The sequence below is a fragment of the Choloepus didactylus genome, chromosome 17 (assembly GCF_015220235.1).
Source record: "Choloepus didactylus isolate mChoDid1 chromosome 17, mChoDid1.pri, whole genome shotgun sequence".
NCBI classification, from domain to species: domain Eukaryota; kingdom Metazoa; phylum Chordata; class Mammalia; order Pilosa; family Megalonychidae; genus Choloepus; species Choloepus didactylus.
In genome coordinates this window covers 36,357,354-36,376,526 of record NC_051323.1, presented here as the reverse complement: position 1 = coordinate 36,376,526, position 19,173 = coordinate 36,357,354, and the positions used below count along the sequence as shown (strand labels likewise).

The 19,173-nt window shown below is 33.7% G+C and overlaps 1 protein-coding gene across 2 annotated transcripts in view; it reads right to left on the bottom strand.

The window, feature by feature from the left end:
• PPP4R3B (protein phosphatase 4 regulatory subunit 3B) overlaps positions 1-19,173 on the bottom strand; it is a 75,214-nt gene that overhangs the window by 12,099 nt on the left and 43,942 nt on the right. For both annotated transcript variants that reach the window (XM_037806472.1, XM_037806471.1), the window contains exons 8-12: positions 14,844-14,975; positions 14,019-14,121; positions 11,633-11,674; positions 9,622-9,780; positions 6,139-6,308 (exon numbers count right to left, since the gene is read on the bottom strand). In XM_037806472.1, coding sequence (XP_037662400.1) covers positions 6,139-6,308; positions 9,622-9,780; positions 11,633-11,674; positions 14,019-14,121; positions 14,844-14,975 — 606 coding nt within the window. The remainder of the gene's footprint in view (positions 1-6,138; positions 6,309-9,621; positions 9,781-11,632; positions 11,675-14,018; positions 14,122-14,843; positions 14,976-19,173) is intronic.

Genomic DNA, 19,173 nt, shown 5'->3' with positions numbered 1-19,173 from the left:
TTCCACAGAAAACTTGGAAAAAAGGAGAAGCAATTCACTGCAGCCCTTTTGGGAAACTATAAAGAATGTGTGAAAAGTAAATGGATTTAGTTTGTCTTCTGTATACTTTTTTCATTTAGATAACATTTTACAATTTAAAAGTACTTTCACACACAATTTCATTTGATCCTCAAAGCAGCTCTGTGAAATAGGGTTTATTATCCCATTTTACACAAAAGGAAAATTGAGGCTCCAAGAGAGGCTGAATGGTCTGATAAAGAGCACACAGTTGGTTAGAGGGAAGATGCTGAGATTTATATTCAACAAATATTAAGTGTTATTTAATGGCTTCCCATTTAACTGCCACAAAAATGGAATAAGCCTTACCTAAATAATAAGCATAGATTCCTTAGACTATATTACATATGTAGATCTGATGAACTGGAATTCCACTCTTATCTGATCTAGTTTTGTGATATCAACTGTTAGTAATAATAATTTCTAAATATTTCTTCTACATTCTAAATCAACCAAACTGATCATTATAAATCAATGGGTGCATATTATAACTGACTCCACAGAAATAAAGAGCTATAGAGGATACTATGAAAAACTGGACACTAACAAATTAGATAACCTAGATAAAATGGACAAATTCCTAGAAACACACAAACTACTTATACTCACTCAAGAAGATATAAAAGATCCAACAAACCAACAGTTAGTAAAGAGATGGAATTTAGTCATCAAAAACCTCCCAATAAAGAAAGCCCAGGACCCGACGGCTTCACGGGGGAACTTTACCAAACATTCCAAGAATTAACACCAATCTTGCTCAAACTCTTCCAAAAAATTCAAGGAGAGAAGACTCTCTAACTTATTCTATGAGGCAAATATCACCCTTATACCAAAGCCAGATAAAGACACCATAAAAAAAACTCAGACCTGTTGAATATAGATGCAAAATATAGATCTTATGAATATAGATGCAAAAATCCTCCACAAAATACTAGCAAACCAAATCTAACAGCACATCAAAAGAATTATATACCATCAAATGGGTTTTATCCCAGGTAAACAAGGATGGTTCAATGTAAGAAAATCAGTAACTGTTATATACCACATTAACAGAACAAAGGGAAAAAAATCACATGACCCCATCTCAATTGATGCAGAAAGGGCATTTGACAAAATCCAGCACCACTTCTAGATAAAAATGCTGAGAACACTAGGAAGAGAAGGAAATGTCCTCAACATGATAAAGGACATATATGAGAAACCCACCTCTAACATGACATTCAATGGTGAAAAGACTAAATGCTTTCAACATTGTTCTGGAACTTCTAGCCAGAGCCATTAGGCAGGAAAAAAAAAAAAAAAAAAAAAAAAAAAGACATTCAAATTGGAAAGGAAGAAGTGAAACTTTCTCCATTTGAAGATGATATAATCCTAAATACAAAAAATCCTGAAAAATCCACAACAAAGCTACTGCAACTAATAAATTCAGCACGGTAGTGGTGGTGGTGGTGGTCGTGGTATGTATGTGTGTGTGTGGAGGGGGGTGTTTACAAGATCAATGCAGAAAAACCAGTAGTGTTTCCATACACTAGTAATAATTTACATGGAAGAGTAAGAGACCCAGAATAGCCAAAGCCATCTTGAAAAAGAAGAATGAAGTTGGAGGACTCACACTTCCCAATCTTAAAACTTATTACAAAGCCACAATAATCAAAACAGCATGGTACTGGCACAAGGACAAACATACAGACCAACGGAATTGAATCGAGAGTTCAGATATCAACCCTTACACTTATGGCCAACTAATTTTTTTAATGCAATTTTACTGAAATACAATCACGTAACATGCAATCATTCAAAGTATACAATCAGTTGTTAACAGTATCATCATATAGTTGTGCTTTCATCACCACAATCTTTGAACATTTTCATTACTTCAAAAAATAAAATGAAAATTAAAATAAACAAGAATATCCAAAACATCCTATTCCCTTCCTCCCTCCATTGTTCACTTATTTTTTTAATACAGTTTAACTGAGATATATTCACACACCATACAGTCATCCACAGTGTAAATCAATTATTCATAGCACCATCATACAGTTGTGCGCTCATCACCAGAATCAATGTTTGAACCTTTTCCTTACTCCGAATTAAAAATAAAAGCAAAAAAGAATGCCTAAATCCTTCCATCCCCTCCATCCCACCCTTTTCTTCAACTAAGTTTTGTCCCCATTTTCCCACTCATCTGTCCATATACCAGATTAAAAGAAGTGTGAACCACGTGGTTTTCACAGTCACACAGTCACACTACACAATCTACATAGTTATACAATCATCTTCAAGAATCAAGGTCACTGGGTTGTAGTTTGACAGCTTCAGGGTATTTCCCTCTTGCCAATCCAACACACGAAAGACCAAAAGGTGATATCTATATAGTGCATAGGAATACCCTCCAGAGTGACCTCTCGACTCCATTTGAAATTTCTCAGCCACTGGAACCCCACTTTGCTTCATCTCTTCCCCTTTTGGTCAAGAAGATCCTCTCAATCCCACAGTGCTGGGTCGAGGCTAATCTCCAGGAGTCATTTTCTGCATTGCCAGGGGGATTCACACCCCTGGGAATCACATCCCATGTAGGGGGGAGGGTAGTGAGTTCACTTGCTGAGTGGGCATAGAGAGGGGGCCACATCTGAGCAACAAAGAGGCTCTCTGGGGGGGACACCCAGGCACAATTATAAGTGGGCTGAGCCTCTTCCTTGTAGCAACTAGTCCCACAGGGGAAGGCCCCCAGATTGAGGGCTCGGCCCACTAAACTGGCAGTCCTCAATGTTTGCGGGAAAATCAGCAATAGCCAGATAGGGAAGTCCAACATTTCCACATTTCTCTCCAGCTCCTTGGGGGGTATGGCTGACTAATTTTTGACAAGGGTGACAGGTCCACTCAACTGGGAAGTAAGAGTCTCTTCAACAAATGGTGCTGGGAAAACTGAATGCCCATATGCAAAAGAATGAAGGTAGACCCCTATACCTCACACCATATACAAAAATAAACTCAAAATGGATCCAAGACCCAAATACAAGAACCAAAACTATATAACTCCTAAAAGAAAACAGAAGAAAGCATCTCCAGGACCTTAGGCAATGGTTTCTTAGACTTTACACCCAAATACAAGCTACAAAAGAAAAAACAGAATGGGACCATCAAAAAAATTGGAAACTTGTATATCAAAGAACTATCGTGAAAGTAAAAAAGACAGTACAAAATAGGAGAAAATATTAGGAAACCACATATCTAATACAGGTTTAATACCCAGAGTATATAAAGAAATCCTACAACTTAATAAAAAAACAAACAATCCAATTTAAAAATGAAGAAAAGACTTGAACAGACATTTTCCAAAAAAAAGATATACGAATGGCCAAAAGGCATATGATGCTCAACATCACTGTATTAGGGAAATGCAAATCAAAACCACAAGATACCATTTCACAGCCACTAGAATGGCTACAATTAAAGAAATGGGAAAGCCAATGTGGAGAAACAGGAACACTTGTTCATTCTTGGTGGGAAAATTAAATGGTGTAGCCACTGTTTTGTAGGTTCCTCAGAAAGTTAAGTATGGAATTACTGCATGACCTGGCAATCCCTCTGCTAGGTATATACCCTAAAGAACTGAAAGCATAGACTCAAACAGATATTTGCACACCAGTGTTCACAGTGGCATTTTCACAACTGCAAAAAGATGACAGTTTCCCAAGTGTCTATCCACTGATGAATGGATAAACAAACTGTGGTATATACATACAATGAACTATTAGTCAGCCTTAGAAAGGCATGAAGTTCTGATACATGTGACAACATGGATGAATCTTGCAGACATCATGTTGGGTGAAATAAGCCACACACAAAAGGAAATATATTGTATGATCTCACTGATATGAAACCATTAGAATAAGCAAATTCAGAGTTAGAAACTAGAATATAGATTACCAGGGCCTGGGGTAGGATGGTGGTAGGGAACGGGAAGTTACTGAATGAATTGTACAGAGTTTCTATTTGGGTTGATGGAAAAGTTTTGGTAATGAATGGAGGTGATAGTAGTACAACATTGTGAATGTAATTAACAGCAACGAATTATATACTTCTATGTGGTTACAAGGGGAAATATATGGTTGTTACTAGAATAAAAAGAAAGACACAGGACTATCCAACACAGTGAACCCTAAGTTAAACCATGGACTGCAGTTACTAGTACAATTATAAAAATGTTCTTTCATTAATTGTAACAAATATAACACATTAAAGCAAGGTGGTAATAGGGTGGTATATGAGTACTCTACAGTTCCTGTATGATTTTTCTGTAAACCTACAACTTCTCTAATTAAAAAACAAAATGAAACAAAAATCTATGGTTGCAAAGCAGTTCATTAGAATAAAAAATTAAAATAATTCAGGACTTTATAGATATCACTTAATAGTAAGACATACTCTAAAGTATCTCTAAAAGATACATTATAATCTGGTTGCATTGAGGATTTTAAGTCTTTAAGTGAGTTTCCTTGGACATCTCAATCCAAATATGCAAAGAAAAAAAAATTAGAAACCTGGTTAAAATGATTTTGTGTTCTACACTGAACAAAAAGATAAGTTTTGGGATTCAATGTATACTTAATCACCAATATTATTTTCAGAAAACCAGAAATTTAATTATGGGAATAGGAAGGGGCTGAGAACCCTACTATCATTTAACCAGTATCACACCAAAAATTTTAAAGGAAAAAAATATAAAAGTTAAATTAATCTGAGTGAAATAAAACACGAAAGAAGAAATAGTATATGATTCCACTTATATGAAATAATCATAATAAGCAAATTCATTAAGACATAAAGTAGACTAGATATTACCAGGGCCAGGGGGAGCAAAGAATGGGGAGTTTTTGCTTAATGGGTATAGAATTTCTGTTTGGGGTGATGAAAAAGTTTTGGTAATAGATGGTGGTGCTGGTAGCTTAACATTGTAAACGCAATTACTGCCTGAATTACACATTTAAAAAATGTTAAAATGACAAACAACAAAAACCCAAAAACAAAAAACTCAATCTGATTTACTGGAATAGCATATTGTGATCTGGGTTCAGAAACCTACTGGGCTAATTATTTATGCTCCTTCTTTTCCAAGGCTAAACACTACTTCTATACCCTCTTTGGTATTTTAAAAATCAAACTCTTAACAAGTGACCCCTATTAGAAAAACAAGCCAGTCAGCCAAATCATCTTCATGAGGATAGCATGTCACTGGTAGGCTTCTGATTTATAAGAATAAAAAGTAGAGAATGAGTTTGACTTGGACAATTTTTTTCAAGTCCTTTCCAACCGCTTGGACTTAGAATGGTTTCAATGTGTGGAATGCTTTCAAGGTGTATATATGCAGGAGAGGATAAATTTGTTGTACTGGTTCTACAGTTATCTGCCTTATCCCTGTTATTCACATACAGCTCCCTCCAGATCATTTTATGACAAATGATTTGTTGCCTGAAACTGAGTTGGGACATAGCTTCTAGCCTGAATGAGCTGCTAATCAAATGGATATCCTTGAATGAGTCACTTAATCACTGTAGGTGTCTCAGTTCTCTGATTTGTGAAATAAGGAAATTAGAGTAGTACATCAACTTCCTGCTCTCTTTAACTTGAAATTCCATGATTCCATCCCACCTTTTAGAAATCATACCAAAGGAATTATTTTCAACCATTCTAATCATTTTTATCACTACCCCTACAATAGAAAGCCACCTTTCCCTTAGAGACCACTTGAACAGTATGCTTGACTAAAATGTCCACATGTCAAATGTGATACTGAAAGATTTGGCCATAATAATGGAATTGAAAATAATACAGACTAAATATGGGAAAAAAACTATGCTGAATTTCACTTATTAAAATTTCACAATTTAAAATATTAACATAACTGTAACCACAATACAAATAAGAATAAAGAATAACTGACGTTAAAACTTTAAATTTACTGGAAAGATTCTAAGATACATGAAATTAGAAATTTCAGGAGAAAAAGAATGAAGAGAGCACTTTGCTTACATGTAATTCTTTTACTCTACTAAAAGTCCTTTAATATATACTTACCACTCTTATGAATTCAAAAAGCTCAATTACAGCTGAATTCAACAGATTGTACCGAGTTCCATTATCCAAAAGAGCATTTATAACTGGCTCAAAAAGATTTCCCTTGGTGATGTAACGATTATAAAATTCATCTTTAAGGCCAATGATCCGCCTCATAAAGCGAAGAGCACCTAATTAAAAATAATACAGGGAATAAGTTTATCGTTTACTACAGTTAATTATTATACAAGTGTTTTTGCCATAGAGCAATATATGTGTTCTAAAATAAAAAAGAAAAACTGTGCTCTGAAAATAATCAGGCTTTAAGAAAAACAGATTTAGGGAAGACCTCTCAAAACTTGTGCAACTTTGTAACCAGAGCTAATAAGAATAACTGGTATTTAGGAAATAAACAAACTACCCAGGCAGGCAGAGATTACAAGTACACAAAAACCAGAGAATGCAAATGCTGGCAGTACTTTATTTAGAGTAGTCCTGGTGGAGTGAAAAAGGAGCTGAAAATCAATGGGAGGGGGATTATCAATAAAGTGGGCACAAGAGTGGCACAACCTCCCATGAGCCAAGACTGCTTTGTCTCTGTGGGGAAAGGAGCCTTGTATGCAAGTGTTTCTTTGTAATCTTAATACATAGCAAAAGGGGCTCCTGCTGCCATCATTATTTTTCTGATGAAGATTATAGTTCCACTCTCATTTCAGTTCCTCTTGCCTTGAAAAAATCATCTGTGAACCAACACTACCTCCACATTAAACTGACATCACTCCTTTATTTACCAATTGCATATGAGCTATTTTTGCCTCTGATAAACATGAACTGTGGAAGATCAGATAATTTCTAAAAGAACAACAGGGTAATGAGTAAGCAGTATAATTTGGCTCTTCACATTTTAGAATACTGGAAAGAAATGTTTCTTTTAACTAGTCTTTTCCCTGGCCAAATAAGGCAAGTAAGTATTACTGCTAAAGTTCTATGGAACACAAAGGACTGTAATTTTAATTCCTTATTTTTATGCTTATTCTTTTCTTTTCCCTCATCTACTCTTCAGATACCACTAGCAAAATAAATCTTTAACACACGAAGCTTCCAATTTCGTAAGACAGTCTCTCATTTCAACAGTCTATTAATGGATGGGAGTCATTAAATGAAGTTGTACCTGTCACAAGAGGTTTTAACTATCATCTGAGAATAAAACAGGAATAAGTCACATAAAGAACAAATGTATGTTAACTGTAATACCAAACAAGTATGGGGAGAAGTGCTAGACTTTTAACATCACCTCTTATTGCAGTAAGATAAGAAAAAGTTTACTTAAGATTTAGAAAGACTGAAGTACTGGCAAAGGTGTAAGCAAACATGCACTCTCAGATTGCTGGTGAATAAACTGACATGCATACAAAGCTACAATTACAACAGCATTGCTTACAATAATGACAATCTTTAAAGAATATAAACATTTAATAAAAGAGACTGGTTCAAGTATGGTCCATCCATAATAAGGGGTGTATTCTGCAGTCATCAAAAAAATTTATAGAAACACTGGCAAACCTATAATGAGAATATCCACTCTCCAAAAATTAATATAAAAATTTAATGTAATTCCATTCAGAATGAACAAGATAAAATTATTTTCAAGTTATTGTGGAGGAACAAATGTACAAGAACCAAAAAAATTAAGAAGTGAAGGAGGGACATAGAATATATTAAACCTTACAACAGAGATAATATTCTAATGTGGCACAAGTATAAACATTCTCATTTATTTAATTCTGGTGTCTAGAAATACACATAAGTATATATGGTAACTTATTACATAAAAAAAGTGATATTTTAATTCAGTAAGGAAAATATGGTTTATCTAATAAAGGTGCTGGCACAATTGGCTATCAATCAGGAAAAGAACAAAGCTAGACTCTTCCTTCATACTATATGCAAAAAATTTCAGATGTATTAAATATATAAATATAAAAAAACTGAAATAAAATTATTAGAAGAGTATCTGAATAATATTAGAATATGGGACACATTCCTAAGGAAGACCAAGAAAAAACCCCAAAAGCCCTAAAAGGAAAAGACTTGTCTGCATAAAGAATTTTTAAGCAGTTATATGGACAATAATACCACAAAGAGAAAAGACAAACGAGCCTGGGAAATTATTTCTCAAAGCATGATATATTAATATCTCTATTATACAAAGAGCTCCTACAAAATCAGTAAGAAACAGATGAGGCAATTCATAACAGAAAAAATGCAAATGGCACTAAAATATGAAGGTATAGTCACGGAAAATGCAATTCAAATAAAAATGGAGTACTGTATCTTTCATCATCAGACTGGTAACATTTTGTAAAAGTAGAAACACTGAGTACTGGGAGAACATTAAGTGTTTCAATCTTTTGAGAAAGGATCCTGGCAGTTACAGGTTAAATTAAAATTTTTAAAGGATATATTAAAATATATAAACACTTGTCCTGGCAATTTCATTATTGGAAATGTATCCTATAGAAATAAACTAGTACTTAAGCTTTTTGCTAGTGTTGTTTGTGGTGACAAACTACTGGAAACAATCTCATAAAACATCCACTGGGGAACGGTAGAACAAACTGGAAGAGCCACACTTTGAAATGTTACTCAGCTATTCACTCAAACCATATCAAATGACCTTGAGTAGCATCAAGAAGCCGAACAATCTGTTAGTATGATTCTGTTTTTGTAAAAATAAAAATAAAAAAGCCCTATATGTGTGTGACTATGTTCATATACATTTGCATGGGTATGGGAAAAAGAATGGAAAGAAGTAATACAGGCAGTTAACACTCAGTACTTTAAAGGCATAAAAATAAAGAATGTGGTAGGGAGATTAGCATTTTCTTTACACATTAAATATTTAAATTTAACTATATGGCCAGGAAAAATCACATGCCTATTTAGAGAGCAGGAGGTTTCTTTATTTCTATTTGCAAGTGAAATTACGATGGACAAAGAGAAGTTTCTACTTTGCCAATCATCAACACTGGACCCAATATCATGATTTAAGCTTAATTATTATTGGTTCAAGCGGTCTACCAAGAGACTGTCATAATTACTTTACAACTTCAGTAAGGACCCCAAATCATATCAAGGTCCACATCTAAAAAACACAGTCATTAATAAATGACAGTTTGATAAAGTAGATACAGAAGGCAGCAAGATTAGTTCTAATAGTAAAATGTTATCACCTATAGTATTATATCACAATAATTGAACTATTAAATATTAAACTAATTGAATCTACCTATGAGCAATATAGTGGGGACACTATACCTATTCCTTTCACCCTGAAAATAAGAGAAAATACAGGATTAGTAATTCTCATAATCATCTTTTAACAGCATACACATTGCTAAAAAAGTGATAAATAAAAATCAAATGGGTAACTTTGGCTTTTCTCTCTATTAATAATGTTCCTTAAAACATTTTATAAGAATGTTCATTTAAATTGTTACTTACACAAGGCCAGGAAGGTATGCTTTGAATTCATTAAGACCAATACTCTTCTTAGCAAGTCCTTGTTCATAATATAATTTTTTATGTGATATGTGTGATGTTCCACACAAAATGTGAGTAACTCTAAAATTAAGGCTAGCAGCTGTGCTGTTTGATAATTATCTACAAAAGAAAGTTATATGAAAATAAAATGAATATTGCAACACATCTAAATAAAGTATAATAAAATAAAGCTTATGTCCTACATTTTAGAGCAAAAGTGTAATTGTATTCCTTCCCATTTTTCTAGCAATTAAAGGGACTATAGATTTTTACTTTTCATTAGGCAGGGTCTCCACATTATTATCAGTTTTATCCACTAAATAACTACTTTTTTAAGGCTCTCGTTAGTATAAAATATTTAATAATGTTAAGAGGAAGAAATATTCAGTAAAAACCTGCAAACACTGCATTGAGGTTTTCTTGGTAAGGTTTCCTTAATAAATACAGTCATTCTAAGCTCCTAGACAATATCTAAGCAACAATAAATGCAGGCATCAACAAATAGCATAACATAGCTTTTTATATGATACATCTGATGCTCCAAACAATGCAGAAGTAGCTCCAGAATGAAGCAATCTTTAAAAATTAATATCAATCAATCTATGAAAGGATACACAGTAAAGAGGAAGAAGCTCAGTTTACTTAAAGGGGCACAATGCAAATTTCCCAAGAAAAATCAATATTCTTTCTTAGAAGACATCTTTAAGGAAAGGACATTTTGTCTATTCAAACATCAAGTGAAAATATTACAAGACTTCTGATGTAACCTAACAACATCACTGTTTTTTTTAAACATCAAATCATGATATCCATAAAGAGAGACCTATTGCAATAAAACACCTTTTTTTTGCCCCCTTCAAGAGGCTTTAGTTTATATATTCATGGAATAATTTTGAATTGCTTCCTGAACATAAAGTTTTAATGTAGGACATAAGCTTAATATGGCTAACTGCCCACACCTATTATAGAAGATTTTGAGAAGGAAATGTTAAATTGTGAGGAAATTACGGCGTTATATCCTTATGGAATAGGAAAAACTCACATCATCTAGTTCTTCTTGCTATTTACCAAAGAAGATTACATTCAAAGATATTCTGTATAACAATGATGCTACCAGGAATAAACAAACATTCTTTTTAATAACAGAATGGCTGTAAGTACAAAAAATATAATTCCAATATTTCAAAGATCTTTTCTACTTTAAATGCAAGTATAGAGTTTTACTTGCTCCAGACCAATGAGTTAACAGCTGACATCACAGCCAATATTTAAACCAGTCCCTTACCTTTAAAACCAATGTCTCTTATTTCTGAATTTCAAAATTTTATTTACTAACGATTTTGTAACAATGATCTGTAATGTCAATTAAATGCCTTGTTTTCACTTTCCCAAATCAGGACACAATATTATCCATTATGTTTCTAACTAATCTAATCTATGAGCTAAGCCTGTGTTTGAACCCAGCTGGCCTGAAGAAATTAGCTCTCCTGGACCTTTAACAGGCCTGACAGAAAAGCCCTGGATGCTAAGTGCACCTGGGATGTATGTTCCAATTAGAAGCAACAGTATTGCAACTCCAACTCATGAACAATACCCAAGCATAAGTTGTCATTAAAACTAGTCAAATAGTAGCATTAGGTTGCTACCTGGGTTTATTTTACTAGATTTCAGAAATAAGAACAAACTAAATCTTCAACTTTCAGACACTACCTTCTCAAAAGAATGTCAGAAAAAAAAACTGTACATTATTTAGAAAAAAATTTAGAAAAAAATCTAAATTCCAACTGGTTTTCTTTCTTTTCTTCTGGAGAAAGTGACATTTTTTTCTTTCTTATGAAGAAAAAAGGAAAACTATTCATAGATTTTGTTTTTATGTCAAAATTATGCTTTTCATAATTTTGAATAAATATTACACTCTGAATAGGAAAAAGCTGAATTTGCATTAGTTCATAAAATATGAATTTATACTTACCAGGACAAATTGTGTTGTTTTGGTTAGATCCAACTATATTATCTAACAAAAAAATTAAAATCAGTTATTTCAGTAATGATATCTCACATTTCCCTAGCACTTTATAAATACAAAGTACAACTTCAATCATAATCTCATTTCACTCTCACAATAATCATTAAAAGTTAGTTGCTTTGGTCAAATACTGTATCTCTATCTGCAATATTTTACAGAATTGGGTGCAGAGGTGGAATTATTAAAAGATAATATAGCACAAATAATCTGACACAAAGAGAGACTACAACCAGAGATAAGACTGATATATCATTTTATTTTCTTCTAGTCACTACCCAACAATTAGGATTATCTCTTTGAATTCTGATTTTTAAAAACAGAAAATAGAGGAATTTAAAAATCCCCAGAATAATACATAATGTTAACAATTAGCCATTGATGCTTTGCATATTATTTTTTAATAAAATAAGTAGAACAGTATAAAAATAAGTTCTGGTTTATAGGCACATATCCTAGAGCACATCTAGGCTCATTTGCACAGGAAAACACAAGAATGTATAATGGAACACTGGCCGTAACAGCAAAAAGCTAGATACAATCTATATGTACATTATAAACAGAATGACTAAATTACAGCATACTCATACAAAAGAATACTATAAAGGAGTTTAAATGAGTAACTCAAAAAGTATCATATGAATAGATCTCAAAAGCAGCATTAGATAAAAAAAACAACTGCAGAATAACATGTATAATAGGAGTCAATTCATATTGTTCATAGGTTTGAAAACACAAAAAATACCACATATTCCTTATGAATATATACATGTCATCATCATATAAAGAGACATAGGAATGGTAAATTCCAAATTCAGCATACCTTGAAGGATGGGGGTGGGGGTGGGAATGAGAATGTGAAGGATTACATAGGGAACCCCAACTCTATCTGTAATGTTTTATTTCTTTTTGAAAAAAATCTGAAAAAAATATGGCAAGTTAGATTTGATAAGGCCAGCAAGGAGTATATGGGTGTCTGTTATACATTATCTATATATTTCCGTATGCTGGAAGTGTTTGATTTTTAAATGAACATTAAAAATGTATTTATTTTAATTAACATAAATGATACCATTCTGTATTAAAACCTGCTGCAATGTGCTTTTCTTCTCATTCAACTTTATATTTTTTGAGAATCATTTTATTGATACATTGGAATTAAATTCAGTCATTTTAACTGCTATATAGTATTCCATTGCATAAATATAACACACTTTATTCATTTTTCCTACTATGAAAAATGCAGCTACATTTTTATACACGTCATGCATATACACAAATATTCCCTAGGGTATATTATACACTTAGAAGTGGAACTGATGGTATAAGGAGGATGTGCATGTATTACAACTTTATTATTTTAGCACTCTCCTAACTGACCTCCCTTAACTGATTCATCAGATTAACCAAAATTCTCAGATGGTGGCTATTCTCTCATGTGCATACCCACATATCTGATTTCACTAGCTGAGTTGAATGCTTATCAGAGTCCTTGTATATGCTAACTGTATTTGATAATATGATTATATAATTTAAATACTGTAGATTGATGAAATCAAAGAGAACAATAGCATCTATGGCCTAAGGTGGATACTGTGAACTCAAATTACTGCCAAATTAGATACATACTTAACAACTATGAAAACCTGGGCATGGTGGCGGAATACTTAAAACCCTATTAGGAGTCTGCACTGAGATTAGTTCAACAATATACTTAAGTTTTCACTCTACTAAGATGAAACCAGAAATTGTAGTTGATGAATTATAAGTACAGTTTAGGCAAGAAAGATAATTTGTAAATACAATCAATAAACATATAATAAAAAAGCCTTGTCTCTACAGAAAATACTAGCAAATAATTGTGCATTTAGAGGGAAAGTTAAAATGTTTAAAGAATTTATGTATTTTAAAAATCACTTTTTTTTAACCAACTTTTTTGATTAATCAATCAGCTTCTGATCCTGATGCTGTGAAATAAAAGGGCATTTACCATATTGCCAAATTGTTCTCCAAAATGATGGTGCTCTCGGATTTTTTTTATAGGCAATATACTATCTGTTCCTCCTCACTGATTATAGAGATCAATAACAACTTTCAGGGCAATCTGCTTCTTCTGCTAAACATCTACAACTTTCTTCCCTGGTAAGTTATACTTTTTGCCAGTTTCTTCCACAGACCTTCAGAAACAACAGTAATCATGATTTTATACTGAAGTTTAAATTTCAGTAATAATTACCCTATCATATAAAGCACCAAATAAATAGCCAGTTATAATATTTATTTCACCCTTCTTTAAAAAACAGAAATCAAAAGGAGATAAATAAAGAGACCCTACCCTTTTCACATTTGTCCTCTGACGTATTGGCCAAAAGTGGTGCTGTGAGAACATGCATACAATGGTTGTAGAAGAAATTTAGAAATTCACTTTTTTCAGTTTTCTGAAACATACATAGTAAAAAAGAGAATACTTTACCATCTCTGTAACTAATAAACTATCTTCAAGAATTAACAATACAGATCACACACAAACAACAAATAATATACTGTGAACTAACCAAAAAATTAGTTATATTCAATTTAATATTATTTTTAGATAACTGAAAATCAAATCTACTTCAGATTATGTATTAAATAAAAATAAAAGCAAGATCAGAAAACTTTATAAAAAGTTTTTCCAAGGAAAAATATTCAAAGAAAAATTTTTATAAGATGTTTGTGATCTGGATCCTATCAAAGCAACGCAACTGCTTAAAATCTGGAACTCCAGAATTCACATATCCAAATTTGAAAACCAATGAATCAAATTATCAAGTCACTAAAAACAGGATGAAATTTAGATTTGTTTTTAAAATTAATGTTATTATTAGGAAAATGCCTTTCAGTATTTTGTGATTATATTTTATACAACTGGGCCCACAAACTTGTAATGATTTAAAAATACTATACATATTTTCTAATTATAAGAGAATTTTACAGACAAAAAAGCATCTCATCATTCTGAGATAACCGTTAATATTCTAGAATACTTCCTTAAATCTTAACTACTGTAAGAATACTATATGTACAAATGCTTAAGTATTGGTTGTTTTTCAAAGTTTTATTATAAAACCATACAAAACTGACTATACCAAAACATGTTTATCTCAGGGTAATTTCTTACATTAGTTGTAGCCAGCATGTTCTCCGGATCAATTAGAGTACGAAGAAGTCCCATTAACTGAACAGCGCCTCCTAGCTCAGGATCAGTATCACAGATCATTTGCTCAATTACTACATTAATGAGAAGGATATCCTGAAAGAAAACATGTTTCCATTAGATCTGGTTTGGATATAAAACAAAAACACCAACTGAAAAACTGAAAATCAGAATCATATAGAGAAAAAAAAGAATAATGGAAGAAGTAAAATTTTTTTCTTCCTAATGCTTTCCAAAGTTGTATAAACATACCAGAGTGACAGAAAGTCCACTTAAAAAAAAAAAAAAAAAAAGGCAGAACACACTACAGCTTACAATACCATCAATATAGGGAAGTGGAAAATAAAATCACTTACCAGCATATCTTGTTCTCTGGAGACTCTAAAAGATTCTCATTCTAGGTTTCAGCCCCAGGCATGAATTTAGAAGTTGACTAACAACAAGATCACACATCATGTGACCCCAAAACATAGATTATCTCAGCATCTAACTAGAAAATCCCTCCTAGCAAAAAAATGAGAAAAAACAACCCAGTACAAAACGCTCCACAGGAGGTGAGTGGGTGAACACTGTTGTATAGTGATCTAATGTAAAATAGATTTATGGTTACATTAAGTCTTGAAATAAAAAGCTACAAAGAAGCTAACAAATATCTCTTGCCTATAACCTTTAGGCAGAAATCCTAAACATTAACGCAGTACAAAGAGTGTCCATGTCAAAGAAAAAAGTTTTGACATCAATTCAGCCGATTTGAGAATACGTTTACTATTTGGAGAAGAAAGGTGGTAACCAAAGAGGGAAATAAAATAAAGAAATTACATGGAATGACGATAAATGCCTCGAGTTGGGAGAATACTGTAAATAAAAAGAAAGCCTCAGGATAAAGCACTTTTTGTTGTTGTTTACTTGCTTTGCCAGTCCTTTACAAACTACTACTTTATCCAAAAATAAGATTTCCCTGTGAAAGTGATATGAAATGCAATGAAGGACCAATCAAACCATGTCACAGAAACTTAACTTGAAGATTGGAACTCTACCCTCTCCATTTCAGTTTGAATAACCAATGAATCAATTCTTCCAAGGCACTGGAAACAGAAATTTCTTCAAAGAGAAATTCTAAAATAAAACTCACAAAGCTACATTATTATATTCAGTCCAGGATCTTCTTTTATTTATGGGAGAAAAAGCACATACCACATTAACCTGCTGCTGTTTCTTATTCTGGCACATCTAACATAGCCAGGCGATTTTACATTGATGATATAAAAACATTTCAAACAATAAGTTTTCTTCAGACCAATAAATGCTGTGCATTTACTTATTTTAAATTTATGTCAATATGTACAACTTGGACTCTACCAGTTAATTAGGACCTCAGATAATATGCTCAATTATATATTATTCTCTTACACAAACTCATTCACTTAAAACTAGGCAAAAATCATTAGATAAAAATTAGGTAATAATGATGAATTTAGGTTAAACGTAAATAAAAACTGAGTGGCAAGAAAGACTTCTTAAGATATAGTTCATACACTGAAATATCATTTCAATAAAGATACTCTTTAAGCTTTTTATTCTTGCCTTCTCTTTCTCTTCTCAAACAGTATATATAAATCCTGCTTTATGTGTTAACTGATTTAGGTCCCCATAGTTTGGTAAAGTGAAAAAAGGCAATTTATATTTTCATAGTGAAACAGGCAGCTACAGAGAGCAACAGCCTTTTCAGGAAAGAAGAAAAGAGACACAAGCTTTTCCCAAAGACCTTCCATAAGAATTTTCTGCCGAACACCATTGGATCCAATTCTTTAGAATAAATTCAAGTCACCAAGCTTGAGATAGGAAGGGTAAAAGGGAATCCTCAGGCTTAAGGGTTATGTGCTTAGATAAGTTCTTTAGAATCCCCAAGAAGCAAAGAGTTTGGAAGTCTATTAAACAGTTGAGGGAGCACAACTGCCAAGTTAAGTCTTAGGATAAAGACCAGTTTGTGATTATTCAATCTCCAAGACTACTAATGGGCCAGAAAAGTCACACAAATGGGAATGGAATTATGCTACAAAGGCTACATAAAGCCTTCAAAGGAAAGACATCTTCCACTGGCTACCTCAGATGTAGCCACTGTTAATGTCCTGATAGAAGCAACCAGGACTTTGGAAGACAATGGACAAGGAGCCCATCTATTGCTATCTAGCAAATATTTGACGGACCAGTGCATCACGGCGTGAATAAATGACTTCCTTTATTCTTTTATTCTTTTATTCTTTAAGTATTTTGCCCTTTCTCCAAACAAAAGTGGTTTAATTGTGAATGTTGGGGACAGACAAATTATCTTTTTTTAATGATCACTGAAACACTAGGAGCCGTATCTGCACCTCGAGAACTGTTCATTACCCTAATAATCTGGACCTGGCAGTGGATGCTGAGATGATTGAGAATTAATTTGACTCCCTTGAGGTGGGTAAGAAAAGAAAAGCATATATAGACATTAGTTGACTCTAGGGGTGGACTTCGCTCATAGTACTAGTTGCCAACCTTGTCTCCATTCTCTTTGCCATTCCTAGAAGAATCTAAATTTTTGAGAGGGGCAATGCGCTCAGCTAAAACACTGAATTTCCCAGCCCCCTTTGCAGCTAAATATAGCCATATGACTCAGTTCTAGTCAAAGAAATAGAAATTTCTAGGTGGAAACTCCAGGAAAGCTCTTTAAACTGAAACAGAATAGACTGTCTAGCTCTGTCCAGTTCATGCCCTAAACCTTTCCTATTCTTCCTACCTAGACGTAGAACAGCAATTTTGCAAACACAAGGTAACAAGCATAAAAACCTGAAGCTTAGGATGGTTGGCTCCAAAGATGGAAGGAAGTCTTTTGGAATCATGGAACTAAACATCTAATGGTATCAAGGTGTTGCTCCTTGACTTATTGTGACATGAATAAAAAAAAAAAAACCTTTTATTAGGTAAAATTATACTAAATTGGGTTTTCTGAGATGTGCAGCCAAACCCATTCTTAATGATACAACAAATTATTATTTACTTCTTATCACCTTATTATCTCCTTCTTCCCTTTTACCGTCAACAAGCCAGACCTTCCTTATTTCTCATCAGGATAATAGTTCTGACTGGCCTTTCCTTTCCAGGTATCTGTCTTCCACAATCCTGTCAGAACTACCTTTCTAAAACAGAGATCTGATCAAGACATTGCTTTGTTTACAATGGCTACAAGATAAAAGCTCCACTTCTTAGATTGGTAGAATAAGAAGTAAATATTCTAGCCCTGTGCTGTTCAATATAGTAGCTACTGGTCACCCAAGGTTATTTAAATTAAAAGTAGTAATTTAGTCCCTCAGTCACACTAGCTATATTTTAAGTACTCAACACACACAGGTAGCAAGCAGGTGCCCTGTTGGTGGCACAGAATGACCATTTCCATCATCACATAAAGTTGTAGTAAGGACACAGGGCCCCACCCCCTCCTCCATTCTGAGAGCAAGTCATACAGCTGCCTACATGACTGGGACAGATGTTAAAAGTCATCAGACCTTCCAGGGGATGGGGGATGGGGAAAGAATGGTATTGTAAACAAAGCATTGAAACTCCCCTCCCTGATCAGTGTTAATATCCAAATCTTGCAAGACCCTGATGAAACTCCATTGTCACACCCTATGGACCTAAGTCTTTATAAGCCACCCCCTTGGCACTCCTCTTTTTCGTGCGGTTCACTTTTCACAGCTAACTGCAACCACGAGACCATCATCTCCTGTCAGTAAGTCCCAGTTCCTCAGTATTAGAGCTAAAATGGGTTGGAAAAACTGGTGAGCCAGCCAGGAGGACCAAAGAGCCACTGGCTATAATGGGCGTAAGTCCTGAGAAGGGAGAATCCACGGGGGTTAATCCTCAGGTGGCCTGCTTCCTCATTGTGGTGAGGGGTTGCCCACTTGCTTGACTACACTGCAGTCAGCTAGCCATTGTTGTGTGTGGAACACGGCTAGCTACAGCAGACTGTCTTGAGAAAGACAGAAACACACATTAAAAAATAAAAAAAAAACCTCTGGGCAGCAGGGTTCAAAGCCTTAGTTTTGTCATTGCTGAAAACAAATCCGGACATTAAAAAGAAATCACCTCTGGAGTTTCCCTAAGGCAGGAGAAGGCTGCTAGAGGGCTGCCTTGGGAAAAGGCAAAGACTTTCTCCAACTGTCTAGGTCACAGTTTTAAGTGAAATAGATCTAATAATTAAGAATAGTAAAGAGAAGAGCATAGAAACTCCCTAAATCCCACCACCCTGATTTAAAACTTT